The sequence below is a fragment of the Nannobrachium achirus genome (genome assembly GCF_963921795.1).
Source record: "Nannobrachium achirus genome assembly, chromosome: 15".
NCBI lineage: Eukaryota > Metazoa > Chordata > Actinopteri > Myctophiformes > Myctophidae > Nannobrachium > Nannobrachium achirus.
The window spans coordinates 2,420,686-2,435,536 of NC_137822.1; the positions used below are offsets into that span (position 1 = coordinate 2,420,686).

The 14,851-nt window shown below is 42.4% G+C and overlaps 1 protein-coding gene across 1 annotated transcript in view; it reads right to left on the bottom strand.

Moving 5' to 3' along the window:
- Positions 1-4,591: 4,591 nt before the first annotated feature.
- Positions 4,592-14,851, bottom strand: part of vcanb (versican b) — a gene marked incomplete at both ends in the record, with an annotated part of 67,075 nt that continues 56,815 nt past the window's right edge. Inside the window, 5 exons of the mRNA XM_080742857.1 lie at positions 4,592-4,821; positions 6,465-6,647; positions 7,634-7,778; positions 9,673-9,755; positions 13,189-13,347. Coding sequence (XP_080598983.1) covers positions 4,592-4,821; positions 6,465-6,647; positions 7,634-7,778; positions 9,673-9,755; positions 13,189-13,347 — 800 coding nt within the window. The remainder of the gene's footprint in view (positions 4,822-6,464; positions 6,648-7,633; positions 7,779-9,672; positions 9,756-13,188; positions 13,348-14,851) is intronic.

The window sequence follows — 14,851 nt, forward strand, 5'->3', positions numbered from 1 at the left end:
TTCGTTTATATTTCGTAGCATACCATTGTGGCACGCCGAAAAAGAAGGATCTAAAAGCTCAAAGCGTGTCATGTTAATACGCGTTGTGAGCTTGAAGATCTGCTATTTATACTGTAACACGCGCGCCACGCCAGCTTGAGGCATGGCAATATCAACGGGCACCAACAGATGCAGGGTTACATTGCAAACGAATATACATTGCAAAACAAATGATTTGTTATTCAATGTGCGACTGACAATAGACACAGTGCAGCGTGTGCTATAACACGCTTACTCTGCACGATATAACAATATGACATCTGTACAAATGAAGAAGGCGTTATTAAAAAAAATGAAAAAAGTTTATTCCATATCACAGTTCATTCATAGTTCTACTGTATACAATATGTTACACTTGTATGGCTTCATATAATATAAATCATAGACTTTATGTTTAATAGTATCACTATATAAGTTCAACATACACAACACATTCATCAAAAGGCCAATCCAGAGTTCCTTCACTAAGTTTGGGTAGTAAAATCCACAATTCATTAAGAAGAAAACAAGCCAACTCCCTTTACAGTAATTCTCTATTTTGACTTGGGGGGGGGGGGGGGGGGTGGAATGAGAAAACAACCAAAGCAGCATAAACGGGGCTAATTGAAATATAATGTGACAATCATTTAGAAATGATTAATTCATGCTATTGTTCTACTCAACAATATAATAAAATAAAATGTTATTTTAAAGGAGTAGTTCACCCCCAAAATGACTTTTTCTCTATTGATTAGTCATGCCATGGAGAGTAGAGTTCAATAATATTTTTGGTTTTTTGTCACATTCCTAGGGCAAAATTTTGATTCGAGTAAATTTACCCCCATTGATTCCGGATGGGGACCCGTTTCGAAACGGGTCCCCATCCGGAACGAATGGGGGTAAATTTATTGTTATCACATTTTTGTCTTAGGAATGCGACAAAAAACTAAAAATATTATTGAACTCTAGTCTCCATGGCATGGCTAATCAATAGGAAAAAAAATCTTTTTGGGGGTGAACTACTCCTTTAACCAGTCTGTATTGTAGAGTACGTTAATACCAGGCAGAAAGGAAGCTCTGCTGAATTTGGAGCCAATAAGAAGTGCTTTTCAGCCTTGCAATTCTCAAGAATGGTGTCGCTATTTCTCCCCCTGCAGGAGAATTACCACACCTTTGATTACAGAGGGGATTTGACCGGACGTTACGCTTGATTTAATTACCATGGTAAACATTGTCATAAATACTTTATGCTTCCAGTCGCTAGTATAAAGCTGCTTCTTCTTCCAATTATTATGTTATGCATTTTTTTTTTACATTTTTTGTATCCCACAATTTTGTAACCCAGTTCTTCACCCAGTGCCAATTGCCTATGTAATCCTGGGCTCTGCTCTCCCTCTGCCGCGCCTGGGGAGACAACGGACTGACCTCATGCTTCCTTCTATGCATGAGGAGTCCAAGTTGCTTCTTTTCACCCAATCTGGCTAGCCATCGTCAGGGAAAAGTTCTGTTGCTCTTGCAGCAATGCAGAAGTCTGTAATCAAGGTACTACTTTTCACCTGACAGTGGAGATTTCCCTGGTTTGGACGTAGCGTGTGGAAGGAACACGTTATTCCAACCAGTTGCGTTTTATTTTTATTTTTTATTGATGGTCCCGTACATTTGTACCAAGTGAAGATCCGCCCTTCCGGGCAATAGCATTAGCTTACGGGTTGCATTTCGGGACCAGACATGGTGGATTTATATTTCTGTGGATTTTAGTTCAAAAGTAAAAATGTTGGCTCTCGCATGGGATCAAATATGATCTTACAGATTGCAGCTTTTTAATCTACATTTCCAAAAAGAAAAAGGCGTAACAGTTATTAAAGGGCTGATTACTGTATGTCACATAAAGAATCTGTATTTAAATAATATATATATATATATATAATTCACAGAAGGCACTGCAGGGTGGACATACTGCATTCAGATATATAAGTCTCATGATCAGGTGGAAGACTAGAACAAATAACCAACCAGTGGAACAGTTTCAAAGACCTTCCCCTGATGGTTAGTGATAACCACTTACTGAAACCATTGACCACCTGCCGCTAACTATCAAAAATAGCAAACAAAATAGCCGAGCGTGCGGATCGGCTATTTTTTGCTGCGTGACACCATCGTATGAAGAAGTATAAACACAAACAGGGCTTTACTTGTTTAGGGCACTGTGGTCGTCACAGATTTGAGAGATCTATTTCACATGCAATATACTCTTGTTTCCTGTTGAGATTGGCACATTTCCTGGGGCAAGCTACCCAGATCACACATGTCACACGGGTCTTCTTATTTTTTCACTCTCAAAAAGCACCTGCAATGTAGTGCATTTGAAACTACATTGCAGTGCACATCATGGGGTGATCAATGCTTGCCTCCTGTGAATTGTTTTATTTTTGTTTATTTCGTGCCAATCTCAACAGGAAACATCGGTATAACATGTGTTACCGTGTGAAAACTAGCCAGCGAATCATGGCACAACACTGAGGAACTGAACAGAATCATGGCACAACACTGAGGAACTGAACAGAATCATGGCACAACACTGAGGAACTGAACAGAAGCAACGTCAACTTAATTAAGTGGGACGGAATGTTGATGGAAGTTTGCTGACTCACTCTCACCTTTTGTGAACAGTGTTGGGCAAGTTAACTTTTTCCCTGCCAGATGTTGTTATTTATTATTGGGTTTTGTGCCAGCAAAAGCACCTTACCTTTGCGATGTTATAGACAAAGATGTATTATTTTTTGTTTCATTATTATTTTTTATTTTTCTCCTTAAAGAGGTGTACCGTGGCTCTACCAACAGTAGAGGGCAGCCTCATGCAAGAATTAATGTGAAAATGGTCTCAGTAGGCTCTTGTTCGTCAAGGCAGCGCAGTCGCTACAGAGCAATAGATCCAGAGGAAATCACATGGAAGTGTTTTGTTACTCCATTGATGCTAACGTCCAGTGGGTTTTTGAGAGTACTTTTACGGGAGCTGTTTCAACGGTACACACCCGCGCGACCCCTCATCAGTTTACAGACATCAAACCAAGGTACAAAAGAACGAGCCAAAGAAATATTAAATTCATGAACATTCAAATGATGTATGCATGTAGAGTTGCCTACTCTTAACGCAGAAAACAATTTGAATTACTTATTACTTGGTATCAAAACTAATTGCTTATATTAAGACTGTAACACAGAGTTACTTGGATTAGTAACTGCACCAGTGTTGATTTTGACAGCAAATATTTATTTCGCTTTAGTCATATTTTAGTCGTCTGAAATGTTTTAGTTTAAATCTCGTTTTAGTTGACTAAATATACGATTTTAGTCGACTAAATCGACAGTTGATTTTGTTGACTAAAAGATGTATTTTGGCGGGCCTTGATGGTGATTTCACACTTGCATGCTGATAATAGCCGATCTACAAGTTGTGAGCTTGTAGATCGGAGGGCAATACTGGAGCGCAACCAAACATAAAAGGACTTGTCTCTTACTTCTACTGGATTTCTTCTCCACTAGTCCCTGCCTAACATTTTAGTCTAGTTTTTATTTGTTGATGAAAGTGTCAATATATTTAGACATCTTTTAGTCTTTTAGTCATCATTTTTGTCATAGCTCGACGAAATCAACACTGGGTCACGGTAGTATTTTCTCTATTGAAAATAGCATCGGGTCATCTTAAATCGCGTCATATATGAACTACGTTCCAAAAATAATCAGCCCCACGATTCTGAGAGGTATGTGACTCTGTGTCGTTTATGATAATGAGTTATATTTGATAATGCATGTGTTTGGAGAAAATGTACAGTATTTTCTTACGTTCTTATAGACCGGTTTCTTGTTTACAAACATTTAGACTAAATGCACAGCTGAATGTATCATGTAATCAATTCCCACCAATCCCCAAACCTGTTGTTTTGGGGAGCGCTGCATGGTTTTTATTTATTGGCTAATTTTGGTACCGACCCATCAGTGTGACGTGGACCAGAAACCTGTCTATATGCCCAGCTACTATTGAGAGATCCTATGGTAATTTCAATGGAAAACGAAATAACGTCCTCGAGCGGCAGTTCGGTTCTCTATAATATTACATATATTATATTATAATAATAAGTTAATGCCCAACACTGTTCGTGAAACAGCCCTTTGTGTCCTGTTCTTGTCAGTATTCATGTACCTTTGCCTTTTTGTCTTTGCTGTCGGGTGAAAATCTTGTATGTCCAAAAGATTTTGTATTTTATTGGGTTAGGAGTTGGCTAAACATTTTAAAAGCTCGGAATGTGTCAAACCGTGACACGTTGCGAGTGTTGTAGAGCTGCTATGTTTACTACTTTTGTGCGACCACTCTTGTATGATGAAGTAGGGAATTAATTTACAAAAAAAAAGAAAAGAAAAAAGGAATTGAAACATGGACATACAAGGTTTCCGTCCGACAGTGGCCATAATAACTATTGCGTAACGAGTTGCCAGCCCTTTTGCAGTCACTTAATACATATTGGCTCAATTGTTTTAGGCCTGATAAAATAAAAAAAAACAACACAAAAAGATCTCAGTGTCTCAACTGATCCTGGTGCTGTTGTTGTGAATGGCTCCTGGATTGTTGTCTCTTCTCGCGCAGCAGCCGCCTCTGCTCCAGGTGCTGCTGCTTCTTGTGGCTCTGCAGGTGGTTGGTGTGCACCGCGTTGTGGTCGTAGAGGCGCGGCGTGTGCTGGTGCTCGTGGGTCTGGTTCCTGTTGTTGTTGTGGTGCCTGTGGCTGAACGCCTTGTGGTAGGTGGCGGCTGCAGAACACGCATGAAAAGAGAGAGAGAGTTTTTTTTTAAACCTCATAAAGTCAATGCAAGCCTCTACAACGGTCACAAATTTCCACAGAGTGAAAAGGTGTCTGTTTTTGATTAGCTATTGTGTCGAATTTTGCGAACATTCGCTGGCGAACTCCTCTCTCTCTCTGTGTATCAAAAGAAGGCTCACTCTATCCAATTTAAAGAGAGAGAGAGAGAACATAGTCTAGGGACCATCCCTTTGCATTGAGGCTGAGGAGAACAGTGTTTCTCCTTTTCCGAGTCTCGTCTTGTCTGTGTGGCTGCTTGCTAGTAGTGGTCTACTGCCGTCAGTGGTGGAAAAAGTACTCAAATGTCTTACTAGTAAAAGTATGGTTTATGTAGGCCTATGTTTTATTTATTTAAGCATGAACGAGCACGGGACCGCGGCCACTAGGGTTGCCACCTTTCAGAAATTGAAATAAGGAACACCTCTTCCGGGCACGCGGTGCGTGCGTTCCGTGCACGTGGCACAGCCGCCGGCCGGCGAAAAAATGCAGTCCCAAACCCATGAAATGCATAGAATAGTTATAACTATAACACACAACATGGTATAACCTATATTGTTTTGCAGTTTGAAGTGGCCAATTGTTTCTAAAATATTAATACGTTAATTTTGTATGAAATAAAGCAATGAATGTATGAATGATTTGAACCTGGCTCTTGTATTGGGTCACTTGGTGGTCAGTAATAGAGAAGGTAGTCAAGAAACCATTAAGTCATATAGACCTACTTAAAGTTTAAAGTGCTTTATTAGCAACGAAGATTAAACACTTTTTACTTTAGGCTGAATAGGCTTCACTAGCCTGAACCTGAGCATAGCCTAGTTTAAAGTGCTTTATTAGCAATGAACATTTAACATTTTTACTTTAGGCTGAATAGGCTTCACTAGCCTAAACCTGAGCATAGCCTATTTTATGAACATTGAACATTTTTACTTTAGGCTGAATAGGCTTCACTAGCCTAAACCTGAGCATAGCCTATTTTATAAAGTGTCTACTGTCTACAATCTACTGTCTTGACACTCGAACCAAAATTGTTCTATAGATCATAATCTACAAATTGGAAGTGAAAAATAAACTTTAACACAAATTTAAAATGAAAACCAAAAATTACATGTACATGGAACCCCACTATAGGCAGAGCGTACCACAGCCTCAGCGACTGCGAGCCGCGTCACATCTGCTCACAGGCGGTCCTTCGTGCCTCTCCGTCCTTTTGCTGTCTTTTCCTGTGTTTTATTTCATTCATTATTGTTAAATGCTGTGTTGAGGTTTGTGTGACAGACCTTTATGGGGCATTTGGTTAAATACGGAACAAACCGCGTTCCGTATTGGTTCAATACGGAACGCATCTTTTAATTGTCCAATACGGAACGATTCCGTATTATACGGAACGGGTGGCAACCCTAGCGGCCACTCGCCTGTCCGCCCCTCATCTTCTCCGCGCATTCCAAATAATCGCCCGCCTCTCATTGGAAACAAATTACTAGGGCGAGTCAACCGCCTTCCATCTGAAAGGCACTTAACAGCCAAAAGAACGATAAAGAAAATCCATCCCGTCCAGACTAGGTGACTACTACTTGACTGGACGGTGGTACTCACGGCTCATGCAGGTGACCTTGGGCGTGTCCCACTGGCCGTTGGCGCGGCAGCGGATGGTGGGCGGGTGCCTCTGGATGAAGCCCTGCTTGCAGTGGTAGCGCACCAGAGCGTTGATCTCGTAGCGAGGCTTCATGGAGCCGAACACGCGGGCGTCCTTCACCACGGGCGGCTGGCTGCAGGACACTGAACACACAGTAAACACAACATGTTAGATTATCCCAGACCGGGAACGCATCTGTGTCACGTAACCACTTTAACCATTATTTTTTAATACTTTGGCTATTCAAAAATAGCAGATCTACAAGCTCATAGCACGGTGCCGCGCTATGAGCTTGTAGATGTGCTATTTCTGAAAACTGAAAATGTGTGCAAATCTTAGATTTTTTTTTTTTTTAAAGCGAACATTTTTAACTCAAATCTTTGCTTCTTGGGGGGGTCCCTGGAACAAAATATTTTGAGATGGGGGTCCGCGGTCAAATACATAGAATTCTAGGGGTCCTTGACATTAAAAACTTTGAGCACCACTGATAATGGTATTTTTCTTAATGGGTTAACTTAATGGGAATGGTTCTCAACCTTTTAGGACGTGACCCCCCCAGAATAATCATTGTACTGGGGACCCCCACCCACCCTGACAAGCACTTGTGTCTGAATGCAGGAGTTGAGGCATTACATTTTGTTTGACTCGGTTCCACAGATAAATATTGTGATAGCCAATCTACAAACTATAGATCATCTATTTTTTTTTATTTTTATGGTCCTTTTCTTTTCTTGCATTTTTTTAGGTATTATAAGTCCTGTCTAGATAGAAGTTGTTTCTTACTTTTATTTTTACCCTTTTTCTCCCCAATTTAAGTCGTTATGCCATTCCTCCCCAACACACACAGTTAAACGTCTTGCACAATTCGGTGCAATCTCTTCTGTCATTGGTAGCTGTCATAATATGCAGAAGACGTTGAAAACTTGAAATACCCAAAAAGCCCTCAAGGGGGCTTTTTGGGTATTTTTAGACGAAAAAATATGGGTGTCCTTTTATCGCTTATGTGGACATAAATGATTGAAATGCATGCTTGTGTGTGTGTGTGTGTGTGTGTGTGTGTGTGTGTGTGTGTGTGTGTGTGTGTGTGTGTGTGTGTGTGTGCGTGCGCGTGCGTGCGTGTGTGCAGTACCGGTGCCCTTCTTGCAGGTGAAGGTCAGATGGTAGTTGCAGGGCACGTCGTTCCACTGGCCTCCCTCATGCCAGATCATCACCACACAGTCCTCTCCTGACTGGAAGAAGCTGTCCGGCTGGTTGGGCCTCCAGTAGTCGTATTGCTGCCATGAGAAGCAATTCATCACAAAACCTTTAGTTCTAAAATAAAACAGTTTAGTATGTCTCTGAAATAAACGAAATACAAATAAATACACACGCAAAAAAAGCTACATTTCCATCATGGTGTTGCCATTTAGAGAAAAGATTGCAGTTCCACCACTTTTTGTGGTCACATGTTCAAATAGTGGATTCTGATTGGCTTAAAACAGTGGTAAATCAGTCAACAACCTTGAGTTGGCTCATGGACCCCGCCCACTGAAACAATTAATGATTGTAACTAAAGATCCTTGCAAGTTACAACTGTGTTTTCTTTTATTTATATGGTAAAAGTGGTAGAAAAGCAATTTACCATTCGAGGTCGTGGGTTGTTGGCTGATTTATCACTGTTTCAGGGTTGTTTGGCAGTGGTAAATCAGCCAACAACCCACAACCTCGAATGGTAAATGGCTTACATCTACAAGTGTGAATTGCAAGTGTAATTGCATGTAGTTTATGAGAGTAGCCAGACAGGGGTGCTATTGAGCCACCTATAACTCTACAGAGGAGCTAGCTCTATAATGTAGCTATAAACATATTTGACACAAAACCACAGACGACATGTATCACCTATTATGCACTTGTTCACACAATACACGGTTGATTTGGTGTAAAAGTGGTCCAGTTTACCAAGTCAGGGTCTTACCTATTTTCCCTCAGCCCTAGGTTTACGATTGGGGGTCTTACCTATTTTCCCTCAGCCCTAGGTTTACGATTGGGGTTAGGGTTATAGACACTAGACCAGTGGTTCTCAGCCTGTGGGTCGGGACCCCCAGGGGGGGTCACCAAATTATTTTCGGGGGTCCCCAGATGATTAACTTGATGTGCAACATTGTTTTCTCTCTCAACAGTAAATAATACCTCTAAAATGACAAATTAAACATTGGCTAAATTGTCAAATATTAGAGGCAGGATTGTGAAAATAGCAGATCTACATGCTCACAACGCCTCGCGTTGCGAGAATTTTTTTTCCTCTCCTTTTTTATATTAACCACTTGAACCCTAGCATCCATATTCTGAGAACTTTAGCCAAGATCTACAAGCTCACAACACCTCGCAGCGCGAGGCGTTGTGAGCTTGTAGATCTGCTATTTTGGCAAAGAGGTTTGGTGTAGAGGGGAAAAAGAGCAGACAAAGTATAGAGTGAAAGGTCAAGTTTATTAAGTATTGACGGTTCAAGTGGTTAAATATCTGAAAACACAATTGTGCTGTCAAACAATGAAACTATATGGAATCTTTGATAAGGACTCAGCTCAAGCAGTCCACTCTGAGAGTGGGAGGGTCTCTGGGCTGGAACGAGGCAACAACTAAGGGGTCCTTGGCCTTAAAACGTTGAAGACCCCGCACTAGACAAAACTATATGCACCATTGTGGATTCGAACCCACAAACTCCACGGTGGTGGGCAGGCACTTCACCGCTGTGCCACCCGGGGCTCCTGTTAGTGTTAGTTTTGAGGGAACATGGGGCAAAGGGAACCTAGATAGACACAATGTTTCACTAACAGTGGGTCAGGACTCAGGACCCATTTGTGGGTCACAGACCACATTTTATGGGTCACGAGACTCGCGACTAGAGTAAAAAATCTAATTTTATTTTCCTATAAATATATATACATATAAAAAAAATAATAATAATAACATTTAAGAAGTAGTGAAAAATAGCCAATCTACAAGCTCGCAACTCGACACAAAGCGATGCGTTGTACACAGAGCAAAGCAACACGTTGTGTGCTTGTAGAGCTGCTATTTTCACTAGTTTGGGTCCCAGGCAAACGTCTAATCTCTCTTTTGGTTCCTAGACCTGAAAGGTTTGAGAACCCCTGGACAAGAGTGGTTCAAGTGGTTAACAGAATGCCTCACCAAAACCTTGCCATCAGTCCATCTGAAGTCTCTCTCAAACATCTTGTCGTTTAGACCGATCCACTGGTAGTCGTGACCCAGACCTGTAAATACAACGCACAGCAATCTTAGACACACAGTATCGTGTGAGAAAAGTATGTTGTATGAAATGAATCTGTATGTGAATTCATGGGTTGCATTTGTAGTCCTAAACGGCCATGTTGAGGACCAACACAGGTGTTACATTGTGTCTGATTGGCATAGAACTAATGTTCTACACCAATCAGAACACCTGTGTTGGTCCTCAACATGGCCGGTGTAGGACTACAAATGCAACCCATGATAGCCGTAATGGAAAGAAATCTGTCCTCGTCCTTACTTCCTTCACAGGTGCTGCCAATGATACTAATTAAGGCTCTGTTCCATTCTAGTCAAAACAGAGTCACGGTGCTGATATTGTGCACGTTGGCTCACTGGAAACACTCTGCTGCACCAGTGGGTCTCAAATTGGGGTCCACGGGTCCTCAGTATTCGTTCCTTGAGTGGGTTCCAAATGGCCCCTTACGGGCGTGTAACTCTGAGAGTGTACACGGGCCCATTTGGTCAAATTTGTACACTCTCAGAGTTACGCTAAATGCACCAGAGCCTTCATTAGTATAATTGGTAACACCTGTGAAGAAAATAAGGAAGAGACCCTATCAGGGACACGTTCGCATCAGGGACATGCTGGGCCCCTGATTCAGCCCTGGAAAAAGAGAGATCAGCACTATAGAGAGAGATGTCTCTCTATAGCGCTGCTGCTACTCAAAGATTTGCCATTTCAGATCATGACAAGTGACAAGCCAGTGGGCCAATTACTGTACATGAGTTATATTTTGTCGTTGTCGGGTGGAAACCTTGTATGTCCAAAACCGTTTGTTTTGTATTTATCATTTTAAAAATGATTTAAACTAGTGAAAACAGCCGATCTACAAGCACACCGCGAGGCGTTGTGTGCTTGTAGATCTGCTATTTTCACTACTTTTGTGCGACGGCCTTGTCTGATCTAGCAGGGCTTTACTTACAAAGCTTTACTTACTTATACAAGGTTTCTGCCCGACAGTGATGATTTACTTTGTTGGCTGCCCAGCCCCCAAAATGGAAAGAAGGCCGACATTTTATTTTAATTTTTTTACTAATGGCCAGCCTGGGCCGGCCGGGAATGAACCGGCAGTTCGGGAGTTGTCCCGCTTTTCCCAATCGCCAGCACGTCCCTGGACCCTATTAAGCACTTTAAATGGTTTCACTATTTTGAGCGAAGGCAAAACCTTCAAAAGTAATTCAGCATTTTCAGTTCCACTATGTGTCAAGAGACAAAGTATATAGAGAGAGAGCTCAGGCCTCTCCACACCTTTTCCTCTGAAACTCTCATAAAGTTGAAGCTGGCAGCATGACCACCAAATGAAGTCAAACATTTTCACTTCAGCGAGCCGCTGCGCCGCGTTGGGTTTGTTTTCGCGCCAACATGACGTCGTTGTTCGTGTTCTTACCGACCTGCCAAGCAAGCGCTGGGAAAAGGTTCGACTGCATTTGGAGTGAACGCATGCCAGGCTCAATGGCACTATCGTGAAAAAGCGATTAGATGAGGTTGACAGAGAGGGCAGGCGAGCGTGTGACTGGGTGTGTGTGTGTGTGTGTGTGTGTGTGTGTGTGTGTGTGTGAGAGAGAGAGAGAGAGAGAGAGAGAGAGAGATAGAAGAGAGAGAAGATAAGATAAAAGATTTTCAAATACAGTTCCAAAAAATAAAATAAAACAAACAATTTACATTTACATGTCAAGAAATTCCATTACATTCTTTTCTAAGAAGTAATGTAAATAACAGATCTACAAACTTGTAGAACGTCTATTTTCACTAGTTTGGGTCTCAGGGAGACATCAAATTTCATCAAATTTGTTTGGGTCTCAAGCTATCCTAGATCCACTGTTCACTTAATCTCTCAAGACAGACTCTGACTCTGACCCGATTATTTAAGTGTCTTTTGAATCCTTCTAAGGTTTTTTGAAAAACCTACGTTTCTATGTCAGCAATCTGGCTAGCCATCGTCAAAGAAAAGGTCCTTTTCACTTAACTGGAGCTCAGTTAGTCTGTTCTTGAGAGACTACTATGTCAGTGGTTCTCAAACCTTTTCATGTGAAGGACCCCCAAACTGATATTTATTTGGCCACGGACCCGCATATTTTTCACTGGTTAAAGCATTCAATAAGTCTATGCCTAAATGGGTTAAAGTGCTTAATAAGGTCTCTTCCTTATTTCCTTCACAGGTGTTACCAATTATACTATGAAGGCTCTGATGCATTTAGCGTAGGACAGTGGTTCTCAAACAGTTTATTTTATTTCAAGGACCCCCATAACTCTGAGACTGTACAAATTTGGAACCCACTCAAGGAACGAATACTGAAGGAACAGAGAGGGTGTTCCCTTTTATTTGACGATGGTTAGCCAGACTGCTGTTCACTTGATTTTCCAGGCCCTCTCTCTCTCTCTCTCTCTCTCTCTCTCTCTCTCTCTCTCTCTCTCTCTCTCTCTCTCTCTCTCTCTCTCTCTCTCTCTCTCTCTCTCTCTCTCTCTCTCTCTCTCTCTCTCTCTCTCTCTCTCTCTCTCTCTCTCTCTCTCTCTCTCTCTCTCTCTCTCTCTCTCTCTCTCGCTCTCTCTCTTCTCTCTCTCTCTCTCTCTCTCTCTCTCTCTCTCTCCTCTCTCTCATCTCTCTCTCTCTCGCTCTCTCTCTCTCTCTCTCTCTCTCTCTCCCCCAGAAAGCCAGCCTGGTGGATCCGAGGTCAGGGGTTAAGTGCCTTGCTCGGGGACACGTCGACACGTGGACCGTGGTGGGCGAGCCGAGGGGTCGGACCGGTGACCCTCCTGATTACCAGACGTCTCTTCCCAGTTCCCACCCATCTAAAAATAATGGCAGGTGCTGATACCGTAACTAACGTGTTTACCACCAGGCACTGGCACACATACACATGTAGACATCAAAGGGGGCTTGAGCCCCTGTCCTTTTATCCATCTGTAAAAAGTGCCCTTTTCCCGACCATAAATGCAGTTTTTACTACGGTGAAAGACAGGCTAATGCCCTCTTTCCATGCCATACCTGAAGGCAGCGTTCAAGAGAATTGCCTTGTCCGAACTCTCCTGAACTTGAACGCAGCATCTCATGTTGAAAGAACTGCCCTCTCTGTGTAGAAACCCATGCCATTAGGCCACATATCCAGTACTGACTTGATTATGCTTAGTTCAGAGTGGTATCAATCACCGAAAATAGCTGACCTCCAAGCTCACAACGCGTCGCAGCGCGACACGTTGTGAGCTTGGAGGTCTGCTATTTTTAATATTTCCACCAAAAGGCCCTTTTAGAAATGTCAGCCCCTGCCTCGCTAACATTCTCTGCACGTCCCTTTTCACCACTTCACTTATCAGTGGTTCTCAGACCTTCTGAGCAAAAGTAAAGCGTCATGACCGGTGACATCGGCCACCAACGACGTCACACACACTAAACTCACGGTTGACAAACTGCTGCTCCTCCTGGGACAGGATGCTGGCCAGATGGGCGCCGTGCAGGCGGCACTCCCTCTCGGCGGCGTCCCACGTCCGGTGGTGGGCCACGTACTTGTAGCAGTGAGACTGGAACTTCTGCCAGCCGAAGCCGCACACCTCAGTGTCTGGATGGGAGGGTGAGGGGAGGGAGAGAGCAAGGAGAGTTTGAAAACATGACCAATGATAAATAAAACTTTGGGGCAGGTGGAGTTTGCTTTCAGGTTGCCCAACCGGCAAGTGCTCATTTGAGAGTGGGACGCAACCGTCTATAAACACAGTCCGAGATATCTGTCTAAACACCTGAACGTGGCCAAAGCGCTCTGGTTTCTGGTCTCTGGAATGTAAAATAAAAGCACTGTTAACCTATAATGTGCTGTTTTTACTGTTGCTACATTTAAAAATATAAAATAGGTGAACCTATAGTCATATTCATGCATAGCTATGTAGGTAATTTATTTGGATAAAAATGTAGGTAGGCCTATGAAGATTTTTTTATACTTATCCTTTTCTAATTGACTTTCGATTGACTTTTCAGGCAAATGTCCATGACCTTTGGGCAATTAGAAAATGACCTGTACTTGCCCAACGGGTAAGTGCCTCTGAGACCTTAGGGTCAACCCCTGTGCTGGGTGAAGCACAACAATGTGCAAACACAGCAGCAAGATTCGTGAGCTGCTGTGATAGGAGAAGGATGTCAAGTGGAACACAACCACCTTAAAGACTATACTAATCATTGTGTATCGTCACTGTCGGGCAGAAACCTCGTATCTCCAAGTTTCACATGTGTAATTTTTTTCGCAAAGCAAAGCCCTGCTTCATCATACAAGGCCATCTCACAAAAGTAGTGAAAACAGCCGATCTACAAGCACACAACGCCTCGCGCCGCGAGGCGTTGTGTGCTTTAGATCGGCTGTTTTCACTAGTTTAAATCATTTTAAAAAATGATAAATACAAAACAAACGGTTTTGGACATACAAGGTTTTCACCCGACAACGACGGTATATATCTCTGCACTGTCTGCATGTAACCTTGATACATGAAAACTGTTTCACTCCTTTCACTTGTACATGTTTTGTTTTGATTGTATTCTATCGTATCGTGCACACTTCTGCGTTGGCAATGTAAACGCATGTTTTCTCATGCCAATAAAGCCCTTTGAATTGAATTGAAAATCGAGAGAGAGAGAGAGTGAGAGAGTGTGAGAGAGAGAGAGAGAGAGAGAGAGAGAGGGGGGGGGGGTGGGGAGAGACAGACAGGAGAGAGAGCGTCGATAGAGCGAGGGAGGGAACGAAAGACACGCACAGATAGACATCTTTAAGTACAAACTTATATGTCTGATTAAGACCAATATCGAGTATAGAATAACACATGTACGAGAGACAGAGAGAGAGAGAGAGGTTGTATTATAAAATCATTAATCACAGAGCACTGTGTGTACATTTGCCAGAAGATGTGAACCTCTAGTCTAATATAAGCCTATTGTATGCTAGAGTACAGTGTTGCATTGTTTGTGATAATTAATCGGATCATAAAAGCCAAAAGGGGCCCACAGTCAGTAAAGACTGACTGACAGACAGAGAAACAAGCCCCACTGTTAGTGCATGTATGAGCTCAGCTCAGCAGCACAGC